At 31.2% G+C, this 18,175-nt stretch overlaps 1 protein-coding gene across 2 annotated transcripts in view; it reads right to left on the bottom strand.

Moving 5' to 3' along the window:
• Positions 1 to 18,175, bottom strand: part of LOC128995224 (frequenin-1) — a 96,914-nt gene that overhangs the window by 29,967 nt on the left and 48,772 nt on the right. For both annotated transcript variants that reach the window (XM_054420169.1, XM_054420170.1), the window contains one exon: positions 12,633 to 12,720. In XM_054420169.1, the coding sequence (XP_054276144.1) occupies positions 12,633 to 12,696 (64 nt within the window). In that variant the 5' untranslated portion in view covers positions 12,697 to 12,720. The remainder of the gene's footprint in view (positions 1 to 12,632; positions 12,721 to 18,175) is intronic.

An 18,175-nucleotide genomic window follows, 5' to 3' on the forward strand; every position in this document is an offset into this window, starting at 1 on the left:
CTGGCAAGCAAAACAAACAATAACACATAAAATAAAAACGCATGATGTGGAATTGACTTGTTTACATGGTAGGGGCCAGTTTACATTCAAATTTTCTTGTAAGAAACAAACAAAACATAGAATATTATACATTTTATTGCCTATATTAAACCGGAACAATTCAGTAAAACCCTCTTTCTAAAAAATTAAATAAAAACCCTTTAAACATAAAATGTCAATGTTGCATTTAGTTTTCAAATAAAGAAGAAATAAATAGTTAGTTAATGAATAAATATTCAGTATTCACATTTTCGTGAGATATAAATAAACTATTTATGTCTTTTTAACCGAAATAAGGACCCAACCTGCTTGTAGCACTATTGATTGTCCTTATCTACTGTAGGTTTCAATCTGCCTCCTACAAATAAGATGTAAAATCGTCATTAGATTATGTTTGTCAGTTACATTTTGTAATTTTAAAAGTTATATTTGTGCATAATTCTATGTAAGTTGACTTCGATACTAACCTTTGACAATTGTCTTACTAGCCTGATTTTTGTTTTCAAATTTTGTGTTAACTTATTTATAATTATATATTTACATAAGTTATTTCTATTCTCAAATTTTGAATTAAGATAACTAGTAAAAAAACTAAATTAATATTGTTTGTTAAAAACGATAAACATTCACAAATCTAAATCGCATCATATTAACTCCGGATTTTTGATCAATATACAAGAAGAACACGACATGTTGCATGGCTGTTATTTTGAAAGTTATACCTTTCATTTTCCTAACTATTTATGGAAACTTCTACCAATCCAGTTTTATCTAACATGTGATCATATTTATATCTACTACATGTTGCAAAAGTAACACGATTGTAAATAGAATTAAATTATGTCAAAAAATAGTTTAAGAAAACCTTTGTTTATATGTATATGAATACATGTATACTGCATAAAAATAACCCAGCCTTTTAATCTAGTTTTAAGTGTGTTGCTAGCTTGGATAGTGTCTCGGACATCGGTGTGAGTGAGACGGGTCCATCCATAAGATACATGTATATATTCAGTATACATGTATTCATATACATATAAACAAAAGTTTTCTTAAACTATTTTTGACAGAATTAGTGGTTTGCACCGTATTTTCTTATAGAAAATTTGTGGTTTCTTATTAAAACTTCCAAACAATAAGACGCAAAAATGAATTTTGATGACTCACAATAAACATACAACACGTTTTATGCATAAACGTGTCGGTATTGACTTAAAAATATTTAAGAAAATATGAAGCTATAATATTTGTTGTACACATCAAATATTAAACACCATTATCATTTAACAATTGGGGCTAATCCATATTATTATAAAATGATACCCTGTGAAATAACCATTCAAAATAATAACTGTTGCCGCCCAAATAAGCAAGCTGTAACAAAGTTCAAGGGATGATATTAAGTTGTTTACATGAGGGCGGTTGTTATGGCCACCACAAATTTTCATATCTGACACGGACAAAGAGTTATTATGTTTACAGCCAATGTAGGCTAGTATAATCCTACAAATGCGTATTTTATATTATAGTTTTATATACAAGTTTTTAATAATTAACATTTTAATTTTGTATGAATCAGCTATAACAGTTAAAAATTCTTATTTTTGTAGAAGGTTCTTGTTTTTGTTGTTTGCTATTTGTTTAACTTTGATAATCTTCTAAAGCTATATTAACTGAATATAAAAATTGGTTTCAGGGTTGGTTCTATAGGGAAGTAGCTATTACCGTAGGCCTCATGGTAAAACTTTAACCCGGGACCGATTTACTTATTCATTTTGATGGCCCAAGAGGCCAAATAAACCCTATCCGTTCAAATGTTTATATGTGTCCCTGAACGCGATAACTAGAGTAATTTTTGTTCAATTTTGATGAAATTTGGTTTAAGGGTTTAAGGCGAGATACACTTGAATGAGTTGGTGAACCAGCATGATCGGGTGATGGGAACGGGGTTTTACTGTTTTTTATGGGGTAAAATTTAGTTTTTCTCATTTTTTTGGCCATTAAAATACACAATTTCCCAATTTCTCTCTAAACCATTTTAATGAGCTCAAAGAAACATACAACTTGGTACATTGAAGTGTTTTTTTTGCGGTTATTGGTTACGGGGGAAAAAAACTGTAATTTTAAAATTCCCATGTTATTCTTGTGGAGAATATTTTAAAATGTTGTAGTTAGCTTGTTTACAGACATATTTTGATCAAAATAGGCAAACTTTATTTATTTTATACTAAGATATCAATATTATTCTAAAAAACAAACTTTATTAGCCTTTCTGAAGCAGAAAACTCAGGTAATAGTTTAATGTAATGTTATTTAAATATATTTAATGGTATATCAATTCAGACAAATGGATAGTCGCTTGGTCTGCAGGTTTCCTGCGGCTGGGGTATTTAATCTACTGATCTAGTAAAGTAACTAACGCGTACTCAATACATTTTTCACAGCAAAAGTGAAACGTTTGGCAACAGGTGACTCCTAGCTAAAAGTCAAACAAACATAATATTATTTGGCTTAGTTTTAATTGATGACATTTGATGTCAACAGTCCTTAAAATATATATTAATAATCTTTACTATGGTAATACAACACCTAATATGTCCATGACAATGTCTGCAATGCAACGCAGCTATTTGAACGTTGTAATTGCATTGCTGGGCCTCGGTTTATTAGGCTATAGCTCCCTTGTGTAGGTTGTACCTACATTAGACCCGAATATAATTATTGACAGAGTTCATCTTTTAGAATTCTGCTACCTTTGTAAAAAAGTTCTATTACTTATACGTAAGCATTATATAGGAAAGGTCTGTGCCACGAGTTATTTAGCGTAATGATTTTCTCTGCATAGAAATTTAATTTTCCTATTGCTTTAGTTTCTCTAATACAAGTCCTCTTCGTGTGTAAAAACAAAACCCATTCTTTTTGTGTTGTATACCTGTAGAGGTGTACTTAGAATAGATTATCACCAGGCCTCCAGGAATTAAATTTAGCGCTCGAATTAATGAACCAGTCGTGTTCTTAACAACGTCAGAAGATTTGTTAATGTTGATACTTTACTAAAAAAACCCTTAAAAATATAAAATTATGGGCAATAAAAGTTATTTTCTAACAAATCATTACGAGCTGAGCTGTTTATTTATTTATACTGTTTGTTTGGTCAAGAGTGAATTCTCACATTTCAAAACAAAAGAAAAATAACACACCATTCATCGAAACAAACACTATGATTACCTTAGCACTAAGAAATATATTTAACTATTTAAAATTGACAAAGCACTAATAATGTCCAAAACGAAAGAACTTTGTAAAAGAATACGATCAATTAATATCATACCCCATTTGGGTCCTCGGATTAAATATATGCTATGTCTCCAGGATATGACTAGCCTAATACAAATTATATCTAGGGTATATTTTGATACCCAGTACCAAATCCTTAGTATTACTGGACACTGGGTATATTTTGACGACAAATAATTTGGGGATTGTTTCTGCATTATTGGAGTTTATTAAAATAAAGATCTACAGGAAATTTAAATTGATTGAATATGAGATGTGAGTAGGTTTGTTATGAAAACAAACATGCAATAGTACGATCCAAAGATAAACATGATCAATGTTCAATCGTAAAACTCAGCACGATAGATTGCGTGACTGAAATAGCTTAGATTATACTTTTTATTTGTTGGTCATATTTAGATACGTGATTAAGATAATGTATTAAGGATGACAGTTTCGTTTTAATGTTGTGTATATACTTAACCTTAACTAATTCATAATAATTTACTGTTAACTTGTATTTTTTTTGTCAAAATATTAAGTGACTTTGAGATATAAACAATTATTCATTAGATATGTTGGGGAATTACATGTAAATCATGGACCTATGGTATTTTCTTCTGTTAACAAAAATAAAATATAAGACTGTATAGGAATAACATTCATTTATATTCGTCTTGTATATATTTGGCTCAATTTGCTGATATGTCGCAATGTTAAGCCACCTGTACCAACCTAATAACAGGTCAACTGTGTCTGCAGTGTAAAGTTGGTATGCAACGTTCAATACGAGTTACAGCTTTGGCGTGTATGTCACTTCACAGTTTAGGTCATTTGATAATGCTTTAAGGCATTATATAGTCTTCTAAAAGCAAAAATATAAAATTTATGTTCAAAGATAAAAGTGCCTTATTTTAGTTATGAAAAGGTTTCAGCTTTATTGGAAAAGATTAGTATCATTTTACTGCTAGATTGTTTGTAACAATAATAAAACCATCTATTATTGTTGATTCTATTAAGTAAAAAAAAAAGAAATATAGAGGATTCTTTGATGTAGAATTCATATAAAGTTTATAAATGTAGAAGTGTTTTTTAGTCTACGTTATAATTGAGAGGTTATTAATTAGAATGTTTTTGGATAATTAAGTAGTAATTATTAGAGGTGAAATAAACAATAAATAAGTGGTCACCTGAAACAACGTTTTCCATTGGCAATTCGCAACGAATAAACAATTATGCTGTAATGATGAGTTTAAACCATGCTAATATGTGATAAACAATGCTAAAAAATGCATCGATAGTTAATTACTGAGTGTGTACAGGGTGTTCGATTGTCTCCAAACTCTTTACCGACTTTTTAAGGTATCATTCCTGAACAAAAGTCATTGTTTAATGATCAGTTGTTAAATGTCCAAAAGTAACCTGTACAACTGCAGCTTTTTCACAAAATTATTATTAAATTTATAACGACATTTTGCCTCAGATTTCTTACGCCTTAATTGAAATTTAAGGCATAGATTAATAACACCAAGCAAAAACTTTAAAGCCATAAAGATTTTAATTTTAAAACTTAAATAACATAAAAACTACCTGGGTAAGCAACACTAGTGAGGTATTTTTAAATTGTTACAATTACATTACATTTCTAATGGTTCAAAATATAACACAATCTGTTTATAAACAAGAGAGAAAAACATTTTACGCCACACTACATTATTTTGACAAACTTCCCATGCAAGGATTTAGTCCAGAAAACAGCTGTTTGCCGCCAGCTTATTCAAATGGGGTTTCATTGCGTACTACTGTGCTGCGATGAGTTTTGCCGGACACCAATCAGCTGATTATACTGTATTTAGGTGGCAGTGAGTGGTTATAAACAAAAACATAACCTCTCTTAGAGGTTATGACAGTCCTTTAGTTGGTGGAAATATATAAGGATTTTTACGGATTTAGTAGTATGGCGTAAACTATCGTACGTAACTCGTCCAAAATGTGTGTACCGGACTCGTATGGTAATCCCGTACTCGACTTCGTCTCGCACGGGAACGACCACACTCGTCCGGTAAACACTTATTTTCAGGACTAGTAACGTAAAATACTATTACCTACGACCGTTTTTTAAAGTAGCCATTTCAGTTCAGTTCTTAGAATTGAAAAGTTTCACTTTACAGCTGTTTACTTTCATATCAGCATAGTTTCATTTCAAATCAGCATAGTTTTTCTCATAACAACACAGGTAACGGACCAATGAGGTTCAAGTATTGAGAGAAAAGAATTAAAATTGTAATGCTTCAAACGTCAACTAATCAGCTGATCAGCTGATCAGTTGACCAATTTAATTGTTGATCCGACTGGTTCATGTTGATACTCGCGTATTCTTAATTAAGTTGGTGCAAGTTAAAGCAAGGCAGATTACCCGATTTAAAAATGTCAAGTGAAAGTGAAGTTGATGAGTTTGAAACGAGAGCACAAACTGTTTGTGCAAATCTTTTACCACTAAAGTCAAGTCAAAGGTATGAAATTAAATACCAGCAGTTCATTAAATGGACAAAAGAAAATAAGGTAAGAGTGATAAACGAAAATGTGCTTCAGGTTTATTTTGAAAACCTCTCAACCACTTTGTCACCCAACACGTTGTGGACCACATATTCGATGCTGAAATCTACTCTAGCCATAAAAAATAAAAGAGATATATCTAGATACAATTGCCTAATAGCCTTGTTGAAAAGGAAAAACGATGGCTACACGCCAAAAAAATCAAAGGTCTTTACCTCCGATGAGGTAAAAACGTTCATCGAAACAGCCCCTGACGAGGAACATTTACTATCAAAGGTATGTTATAGTGGTAAAATAGTGTGTAGGTACTAGCAGTATTATTATTCTAGCATTAATTCTTGTTTAACAAGCCTAAGTAACTGAGATACCTTTTAATATGCCTACGTTTTGCCATTATAGTAGGTAACTCATCACTGTAATACCTTTTGCTAAATTACACAGTTAAAAATAATGAGGTAGTGTAAGAAACACTTGTTTAAAAAAATACGGAAACAGTTACTCAACGAAAAATAGCGTTGTAAGATAGAATCCCTGGGGCGATAATATAAGCGATAAGATAAGGAATCCTTAGATAAACGAAACAAAACCAATGTAGGTAGACCACTATAAATATCAGCTTTTGAAGGCATAATTGAATACACCCTGTGTTTTGTACAAACAAAACTTACTCCCTTTGTTGAGTTTGGCGTAATAAAAAATATATTAATCTTAGTAACCCATGTTAAGAAAACTAATTTAAATTGTTAGGAAGATGCCAACTAAATGCTGAGTGTACTTTACGAAACGCTGAAGTGAATATTCATTTTGATAAAACTAAAAAAGTAGTTGATAATCAGTATCTATTAGGTATGGTTTGTTTTAGGTTGATGGCGTGATGGGTGCTTGTAGAAGGCAAGAACTTTACGAGATGAAATTTGAGCACGTAACTGACGCTGGTTCTCATCTCTTAGTACATGTACCCCACACAAAAAATAAAAAATCAAGATCTTTTGCTGTGACCGGTAAATATTATGAAATATGTAAAAAGTACATGAACAAGAGGCCTGCAATCAGCTGTTTTAGTTTTCAGTTACTTAATGAGCACAGCTATTGTTTCGTACATAGTATCTTGAATAAAAGCTATGGAAATGTTTAACGGTATTATTTTGGTTTGTCTTTGATCCGGGAATGATACCTTAAAAAGTCGGTAAAGAGTTAAGAGACAACCGAACACTCTGTACAACACATAGCTTATAAATTCTACCTAAAAGACATTTTGGAGATGCATTAGAGTTGTATTTGTGATTTTATACTGTAGGTTGAAATTAACACAGAGGGGCACAGCTTTTTTAAAAGCACTTAACACGTAGTGAGGAACGTTTTTGCTGCTTCATAAGCAAAATTGGATCAGTTTTTCATAAGCGTTTAGGTTAAGTGATATACATTTGTAACGTCTTAAAGTAATATAAATACTATTTATTATTTTCTCGTAAAAACAGGTGTGTACGTGATACGCGTATCACGAAATTAACTTAGGTTTATGCACTATTTTAAGGCAGGGCTTAGTTATATTGCTCTATGACATTGGAAGAAATACAATCACATGGAATTACCTGATGGTTTTAAAACAAATAAGTGTTCTAAAGCACGTTAAAAGGAATGTAAAAGTGCAGGAATGTATTCCCTTTGCAAAAGCGACTAAACATATGAAGTATAAAAGGTTTATGTGTTTATGCCAATCCAATCTGTTAGCATTATAAAATGTTCCTACGCAAAGTATTGCATATTGAGCAACAAAACATATCATTTATGATAAACTGGCTTCCCTGGGTTAAATGGTTGAACCCTTAACTTTGAATATTAGAGTAGTCATCGAATATACATGAACCTATTGCAGCCAGTTTTATAGTCAAAGGTGACACGGCCAAATGATCCTCTTATTGAGTATGTACAGTACTACATAATCGTTGACAGCTTTTAGCGAATTTCCCTATAGGGAAGTAGCTATTACCGTAGGTGGCATGGTAATACCTAGACCCGGGACCGATTTACTTTTTCATTTTGATGTCCCCAGAAGCCAAAAACACCATTCGTTCAAATTTTTATATATGTATATATATATATATAAATAAAGATTAAACATTAATAAACTTAGTACCCAAGTAAAATTATTTATTAAAATATTTACTGACTATAGTTTCGGCTCTAAGGCCATTTTCAAAGTAAACAAAAATCAAAATAAGATATGTAAATAAATAAATAACATATGATTTTATAAAACTTTTCTAACTTGTAACATAATTTTGTCTTCATTGATTAATTTATATACTATATGATGTGTTGTACTTATTTTCATTAATATTTTCTCTATTTTGCTATTGTTTCATATATTGGATTATTCAATTTTGGAATCATTGTATTTAAAATATTTGATTTATTATTTTTGTTGTTCATATAAATATTAATTTCTTCTTTTACATTAAATTTTTCTCTGTCTTTTTCAATTTCTAATATTGTTAAGTTTTCTTCGATCTTAGTAAACTTATGTTTGGATTTTAGTAAATGATCTGCAAAATTTGATTTCATTGATGTTTTGTTCTTCGATTTATATGCCTGTATATGTTCGTTGAATCTAACTTTAAAATTTCGATAGGTTTGTCCAATGTAGTATTTGTCACAGTCTTGGACAAACCTATAGAAATTTTAAAGTCAGTAAATATTTTAATAAATAATTTTACTTGGGTACTAAGTTTATTAATGTTTAATCTTTATTTATATATAGTAGCCCTATTTTTCTATTCTTCATATATATATATATATATACACGTCCGTGAACGCGATAACTTGAGTAATTTTTGTCCGATTTTGATTAAATTTGGTTTAAAGGTGTAAAGTGGGATAAACTTGAATGAGTTCGCGAACCAGCACGATCGGACCATGGGAACGGGGCTTTACGGGAGGTTTTATGGGGTGAAAATTGGTTTTTCTCACTTTTGACCCTCAAAACACAAAATTTCCCGATTTCTCTTTAGACCTTTTTAAAGAGCTTAAAAAAACAAATAATTTAGTATATACAAGTATTTTTGTTCGATTATTAGTAACGGAGAAAATATAAAAAAATTGTAAATTTAAAATTCCCATGTTATTCTTATGGAGAATATTGTCAAATGTTGTAGTTTGCTTGTTTATGGATATATTTTGATCAAACTTGGCAAAATTATTTATTTTGTACTAAGCTATCAATATTTGACTCAAAAACACACTTTATTAGTTTCCTTGTAGCAGCAAACCTAGGTACTCGTTAAACCTAATGTTATTAAAATATATTTAACTGAAAATCAATTCAGACAAATGGAAATTCGCTTAGTCGGCAGGTTTGCTACGGTGGGGGTATTATTTATTCTTTTGGCTTTGTACTATGATAGTTGATAGTAGTATAAAATTGGCCTTTCAGAGTTATACGATGATAAATTAAAAAAGGAAAATATACTACTCTAATACCAAGTTATCAAACCAAAAATATGAATCTATGAGAGTTAGGTTATGGATACAAAATTTCACAATTACAAATCAACACAAACACAACTATGATCTATGAGGAAACACAAATATGATCAATGATACATCGGACAATGCACGAAACATAGCGTGTCTGTTCCTTCAAAGATTACACATTCTTACGTTACCATAAACATTACATATCGATATTTATCATCATTTAACAACAGAAAACAAATGACTATCGTTCATTTTCACTTTACGTTGATAATACTGTATTATATTTAAGTAACCACAAGTTAAAGTGAATTAAACAAATTATTATTTTTTTGGTTGTGTTTTAACGCCAGTGCCATTTTTTACGTTTTGAAAGGGAACTGTCCTTATCCTGGTCTTGTTACTTTCTAACGTCGACCTTTTTGATAGATAGCATCATTAATTCATAGCCCAATGACAAATGGCATCTGGGTCTGGAAACGGTCTCGCTTGGATTTGAACCAGCGACCTTCATATTCGAAGGTGAGCACTATAACCATTCGGCTACCCATACAATTACCGATGGAGATAGAAACGCATCTTAGGAGCATTTTAACCCAAATATCAGTGAGGATAAGTGTATAATGAAATGATATGCCTTGTGTAGCTTTTTTGCTGACTAAGACCAACGTGTCTCAGGCACGAACCTGCGACCGTTTGATTGCTATGGTCAACACTAGAACCACTCAGCCACCCACCTATATTTAAACTTAAAATTGATATAACGATACCTTTCTTACAGTTTACCAGTCCAACTACTTATTACTGTTTAATTACTTTAATTTCAAGAAGCTATCACACAAAAGGTACTAAAATTAACCACTTGAATCATTGTATACGTGGCACAAAGTAATAGTGTTTGAATTTATATCACAAATATGCAATAACTAGCTTTTGGAAATCTGGACAGCAAAGGCCAGCAATGGTTGTAACAACTCCCTAAGTAAATGCCAATGAAGTATAAAGAAGAAAACAAAAAAGTAAAGATTGAAAGGGTAACAATCATCATAGTTTAACTTATGCTAATGAAATTCGTCCGGAAAACGATTACTCTTGAAATCTTTCGATTAAAATGATATACAATGACAGTTAGGCTGGCAAACTAAACAAACAACCAAACATAAAATATAAACGCATAGTATGGAATTGACTTGTTTACTCGGGGGGGGGGGGGGGGGACAGTAAACATTCAAATTTTCTTAAGCAAACTAAACAGAAAAGATACGATTTTAATACAATTGTAAGATTTTAAAGACTCGGTTCTGAAAATCCCCTTTTTTACAAGATCAAATTACAGTTTATTTTATTTAGTTTTTAAATTAAGAAGTAACAGTCAAATAATAAATACAAAATATTCAAATTTTAGGAAATATAAATAATATATGTATGCGTTCCCAAACGGAAATGAAGACGCAACCTCCTTCTGGCGTTATTGATTGTCATTACCTCATGAAAACTGTTTTCCCCCGAATGTAAAAAGTAAAATAATATTTCTGTTTAAATTGACGAATTGATTCTTGTTTCATTCTAAGTAACTTGAAGGTGGTTTGATGATTTTCTTAACAGCTTACTTTGGGGCTTCAATTTTCTTGTTATCTTTATAAACCTAAACTTTACTGTACTGGCTAAAAACTGTTTTAAGATTTTTCAAAATGAAGGTTTCTTGATTTATTTGGTTTCAAATACTAAACATCAGTGACTTTCAGCTATTGGGGCCAAGCAGTCCATCAGTGTAAAAATTACTTCATTTACTACAGCTATCTTCAAAATAACAAAATGAAATTACTTCAAATTAATAATAGTTACCACCCGAATAAGCAAGCTGTAACAAAGTTCAAGGAATGATATTAAGTTGTTTACACGAGAGTGGTTGTTATGGCCCTTACAAATTTTCATATCTGACGTGAATACAGAGTTATTATGTTTATGGCCAATGTTTGGGCTGGTACAATCCTTTAAAAGCGTATTTTAGGCTTCTGATTAAACTTTTGGATTTGGGTAGTTATACTACGTAAACCTGTACATAAAACATGTACCAATATAGATTTATCATTCTTGGAATGCCTAAGCTAACTTAAATATAAGCTGTCTGGTTCTAGCATCAAACATCTAAAGCTCAATATAGAAATTTTACTTAAATAGTTTTAGTCCTAAAAAATCTAAGGAGTATACTACTACTCAAAACAAAAAATTTAATTAAGGGAATTGAATATAGAAAGTAGGTTCTCCACCACCTTTGTCCTGTGAAACAATATTTGTTAAGTTATAGACTAGTTAGTTATAGACTGTATGTGTAAAAAATATATATGTCTTTTCAACATGTTTTATAGAAAAAAATTGTAGTGAACAATCACCTCGGATGGAAAAGTGGAAATATGTTAAAAATTCAAAACAATCATAACATAACAGCTTGTTTCGTTGCTAGAATATTAAATTTTGTGGTAGACAAAGTTAGATGAGTCCTTAAAATCTTATCCTATTTCAAACACCTCTGCTATGATAATGTGACACCAGCGACGCCTAATCCGTCCATGACAATGTCAGTAATGCAACGCTGTTATGTGAACATTGTAATTGCATTGCTGAGCCTCCGTGCAGGTTGTACCTTCATTACGCCCGGGATATAAATATTGACTGAGTTCATCCTTTAGAATTTTGCTATCTGTTTAAAAAAGCTTATACTTTAAGGATTTTATAGGTATGATCCGGGGTGCGTGCTATTTAGCGTAATAATTTGCCCTACAATAGAATTTAATGTGTGATTGCTTTTGTGTGGGAGCGCTCGCTGCTCGTATACGATTGGGAGAACCATCATTTTTGGTTTGCTTGATGGACAGATTTAGATATGCTCAGAATGAACGGTTTAGCACAGAATTATAACGTAGTTCAAGGCCATTAGTGAACAACGGGATTTGAACCCGGGGCCCATTGGATTGAAGTTCCGCGCTCTATCCAAAAGTCTAACTGATGGAACGAAGTCTAATGCGTTGTTAAGTAGTTTTGAATTAAAACGATATTTCTACAACAAAAACTATATTATTTAAACATGAAAGATTTTTGCAATTAACACTTTAAAGAGCCTATTTTACAGGTTAGTATAAAATCTACGTTACAGTATTGTTAAAATTATCAAAAAAGGTATTTACATCAATGTAAATGAATATAAATATCAGTTCCTTATTTTACCTTTTTATTATGTTTAATTTTGTACTACTGTATGACTGAAAAATATAATAAACAATACTCACAATATGTGTCTGACATAAGGCGGTCGATGGTTTCTTGCTTCAGTTTGGAATTCCGCTTCCCCATGATGACTACCTCCGGTCCATAACACTGTGGACAGCATTAGAAAACATTAATTAAAACATATACAGTAGTATTCTTTAATTTGGGTGTTCATGTAATATATTGAATAACTATATCGCAATATTACATTATATGCAATATTATATTAGTGGCCTAATCAAACATTTACTAAACAAGTGCAACCACAATGAGGTAAAATGATTTTTTTATAATTAGACTTAATGTTGGACCTGTTTATTAAGGCTAAAATAAAACATAGCTTGACTATAAATTATTTACTGTTGGTTTGTGTGGTGAAATTTAAACAGATGCATTTATGAACAACTTTAGAAGGAACAACCACACAATTGTTTGGGCACTCCCTTCCTAGATGTGGTACTTATAGACTACTATTACAGATTGGAAAGAAGATCTTTAGCTCTATTAGAGATATACCTATATATACTCAAGATAAACCTAACTGCCACATAAAATTACTTGGATGTTAAAATACAAACTTATTCTTCACGAACTACGCAATACAGTCGTTTAACAACTATCACGTGACAAACCGGTATCAAAAAGCCTTCTGCTTTGGTTAAACTCGTTCAACCTGAACTGTATTCATACATTGTTAAGCAAGTTCCTTAAAATAAATACAAAAGCACATTTTAATGACACGAGTTGAAGTACTCCAGTAACGAATGTGTTGTCTACGTCACTACTCGTTGTTTCCATTGTTGTTTTAACGTTTTGTTTCCCCTTTCTAACCTTTCTTTCAGTTTTTTTTATAAAAATAAATATTACAGGCTTTTGCATGAGTTTAAAATATTCAGGAGGAAGCTATTTGAATTGTCAATTTTTAACCACAATTCGCTTATTGGTTATTATTACTTCGTCAAAGAATCAACGAAACACTGTCAAAACACTTTCATAGAGAAAATTTACTTTGGTAGGCACTTTCGACTGATTTTTTAAAACACCCACGTTTTTTGGACACATAGTAAAGCTGTTTAAATATAGTTAAAAAAGCGGATATCTAAGGTATTTTTACTTTAATTTCGTGTATTAATTAATTAATTTTTGTGTTTTGTGTGATTTCTACGACAATGGCATTTTTTAAGTTTTAAGAGGGAATGGTCCAAACTCTGGTTTTTTTACTATCTCAACGACGATCTTTTTGTTAGATAGGATAAGTAATGACTTCATAGCCCTATGACAAATTGTATCTGGGTCTGGAAACGATAATGCTTGGAATTGAGCCAGCGACCTCTAGGTATATATTTGAAGGCGAATACCACTCGGCTATCCAGACAATTTCCTATTCCATTGCCGCTTTCCTACGTATTTTGAAGAGAAGAGACCAAACATTGGTCATGATACTATATAATGTAAACTCTTTGTCGGATAACATTATTAATTACATAGCATTATAACATCGTCCAATGGTAAATAGCATCTAGGCCCACAATTTATAATGCTTGGCATAGAACTAGTGACATTTTAGATTTAAAAGTGACCTTTCTTCGTTATAAGTATTTTATAAAATATTAAATTGTTTAACAGGATTGTGTGTTTTATTGCAAAGTTTTGTGTGCGAAGCAGAGCACGTACAAATTAGTTCGATTTCAAAGAACTGCAGTTCCTTTATTGGAGATTCTTTCACCGCTGAGCCAAGTATTGAACGACCTAAGATCTGTAATGACAGGGAGGGAGTCTCAAGACCTACAATCAGCTGTTCACCCCCTAGCCTACCTAACCTAACATCTAACCTTTACCCTCCCACAAAGCTGTGTTGTCTCCTTTCATAAAGTGTGGCGGTTTTCTTCAATTATCGGGATCGTGTATTGAAAATGTTTTATACAAATTTAATTTCACCTTTCTGATTCAATACCTTTCTATTAAAGCTATTGAATTTGAAAGTATGAGGCATCAGGTTTCTTCTAAAACAACCTGTACTTTGAATTGAACTTAAAAACCGTAGACAGTAATTTATTTATTTTCATTCCATCTCTAGAAACAGATATTTTATATCGAACAATCTAACATCATTTATGCCCATTTATAATTTGAGTATAATACAACAACAACTAAAATACTGGAACAATTAAAATTACTAAGAAACTATCGAATTTAGAGTCGTGCAATATAGATGAGAAGCAAATGAATGCTTGTTTTAGATGTTTCAATTGTGTGCATTGGGAAGTTTTGCTGAACGCAATATTGTGGAACAACCAAGCCACATTTCTATAACAAACATTTCTGTACGTGACTGAATCTACATAATGAGAGACGCTATTGTGGCAGGACTATCCTCAAAGCGACTGTTAATGTAAACACCCAGTATTATCTGCCAAACACCTTCTACACTATTTCATCATTTACAACACTGTACCTCTTGTTAAATGCAAGATTATTGGAATATTTTTTATATATCAACATAAATTCGGCATTTGTTAAGTTGTTTAAATAATTTGGAGGCCCTGGTAACTTTAATTTTATCATCCAAAGTCAAGATGGTGTTAGAAAGCAAGGCATTTGTTAGGGGAGTCGATAATTGAGCGGAGCGAGCGAAGCTCTTTAAGAACGGGACTTATGCAAACTATGTAATCAATTAACTAAATAATGGCTTAACATATTACAACCATACTTACTAGGGTTATTTAGACAAACAGTGAACATGTTATTAAATAAAAAAAAAATCTATTTAATAATGCTTGTATGAATTAAAACTAATCTAAAATTTTTAACATTGGCCTTATGAGTTGCTATGAAGCTGTTTTGCCATTGGCAGAAAATGGTTACTGTACTGGATTTCAAAAATGATCCATGTTCGAAATTTTAGAGTGTGCTGATGTCAACTAAATGTTTCATGGACGTAACAAAATAATATTGATCCATACACATTGGAATTGAAACAAACAATTTTAACCAGCGAACACAGAATGATAACTTAATTTAATATTATAGAACGGGCATTAAAATTAAACAAGCGATACAAAACGTTGTCGTCAATCCTTAGGTTTGTCATAGAATCGATGCAAGAATGATTTAAGGCCTCAGAATCGGCAGAAATTAGAAGTTTACTATTTAGTCAAGACGTTATAAATTTATATACTATTATCAAAAAGTTAATGACATGACTAATTTGGTTGACTAATATTAAAAAGCGACCAGGAGATATCCCTCTGAAATAGACAAGTGGTAAATACTATATTTTTCCTCAGCTTAATAGTTATTGGTCCAAAATGATTTTAAAACTTAGATATATTATGACAAATATGTCTGGGTAGCCGATTGGTTATAGTGCACCCCTTTAAACCGGAGGTAACAATCCAACGACGAGGTAGATTTCGAACCAAGATAAACTTTGTGATTGGTCTATCAATTAACGATGTCATTCAAGAAAGAGTTGACGTGTGAGTAAACTAGATCAGAGTTTAGTACGTTCCCTTACAAATAACATAAAGTAAAATATCTATATTATAGAAAATATAAACAAAATATCTATATCTACAAATATCTATATTATTAAAAGAATTTGTTGGATTTTTGTATGCAGCAAATCGAGCCCTAAATACTTATTTTTATAGTCATATTGGGTATTAATTAGCTTTTATCCTCTAGATGTGCCTTTTGCGGGTTTGGATGATATCTCGTTTATGAATAATTGAACGTTGTAGAACACGTAAAAAGACATTGTAAAGACGTAAAGACATGTTGGACATTGTTAATAGTAAGTATGAAAAAACAAACCTCATTAATAACAAAAATGTAGTAAAATCGTCTTTATTACTGTTATGATTTTAAAATTTATAGAATCAAATGTACAGTATTTTAAATGACCAAAATATGTTTAGCCTATTTTCTCTCTATATTGTTTCCCACAAAGATAGTGAGCAAAATATAGAGTTTAAATGCTTAACACTGTTTATTTTTCAAAAGGCTACTCCAAAAGGTGCTTAATTGAGGTGTACTGTATGGATTAATGTATGGAGGTGGGGTTCCATAAATTGAAATGAAACTCTCTTTATTGTTCTCTTTACATAATATTACAGAATATTCACGATATACTAACTATATTACATGTTTCAAATTCAATTTTTGATTCGGTTTGTAAACTTATATAAAAGAAACACACTGTTACACTTTGGAACAATGAAGTCTGCATCCCGAGGTCAAAACCTGTGTGGGATGATTACCACTGAATTGCACAAAATACACTCAAGCTAGAAGGACTGTGACCGACACACTGGTATACAATATTCGTTTGTACATGATAATTGTATTTGATAATTAACTTAAATTGCCCATCGAACTAATGCAGTATGCTCTACTGTGACAAAATAGGTATGCTAATTTACTTGGTGACATGTTACACACGAATGGAAATCGTCCAGATGTTTATTAGCTATTTACTGTGGGTTCGAATATACACAGATTTATTTATGTAACAATGAGAGATTCTCGTATCTTAAAATTGTTTTAAATAATCTCAAAATAATCTAAATGCCGTATTACAACACAAATTTTCCAGCTCGTATGTTATCATAAACGTTGCTAATGCTTTCAACCTATAACATTTAGAATGGTTTACATTGCGGGTTTTGGAATCATGCAGTTTCAATTTAGAAATTTGTATAAGAATTTAATGAAAAATAAAAACACACCAGATAGCTGTGAGTGATTTGTTCTAAACATTATTATCACAAGAGGAGGGTCTAAAAAAGGGTGTATTCGTTAGAAAGCAGTTTTACCACAGTTTTACATCTTAAGGACAAAATAAGCTCTTATTCATAATTGCAAGGGTTGGCGAGAGACGTGAAGATTTCCATGTTTAATAAAACCAGAGCTGGGCGGTTGGTATCCCTAGGGTAGGGATTTGCATAAAAACCAACTTGTTAACGTGGTTTATCAGACATTTCATCATCACTTTTTGAATTTCGCCGAACGAATTTTACTTTATGTTGCAATTTTAAAATCTTTAAATTTGTTTTGTAGCACTTTTCGTAATTCAATTTCATTTTATTTTACGTTTTTATAAACTAATACGTACAAGCCAGTTAAAACCACTATTTCTTACCCTTTTCCTTTTTGAAATTAAAATACATATACCGGGGGAAACGTAAACTTTTGTTTAAACCCCGAACATATTACCCGAATTAGAAAAAAACCCAAACTACATATAAAGTAATATAAGCAATCATTTGCTTCAGAGCTTAAAGACTTGATTTGAGTATTATGCATTCCATTTTATTACAATTATTTACGATTAATACATTTAAAGTCATTGTATTTTTAAGCATGATTAGGTTACTATTTTTCTCTCCTATGTACTTTTCTTATAAAACATTGATAAAATTATACAAATTGTTAATATAATTTGGAATACTGAGGATAAATTTTGGGGTTTTCTTCTAAGATATACATAAAGGTTTTCACTTTAAACATAATTCATAGATTAATAGTTTTCTTAAAATCACGGTAAACAACAAACTATAAA

Source organism: Macrosteles quadrilineatus, unplaced genomic scaffold, assembly GCF_028750875.1.
Source record: "Macrosteles quadrilineatus isolate MER2022 unplaced genomic scaffold, UCM_ALF_1.0 Scaffold_5__1_contigs__length_97177068, whole genome shotgun sequence".
In the NCBI taxonomy this organism is placed as follows: Eukaryota; Metazoa; Arthropoda; class Insecta; order Hemiptera; family Cicadellidae; genus Macrosteles; species Macrosteles quadrilineatus.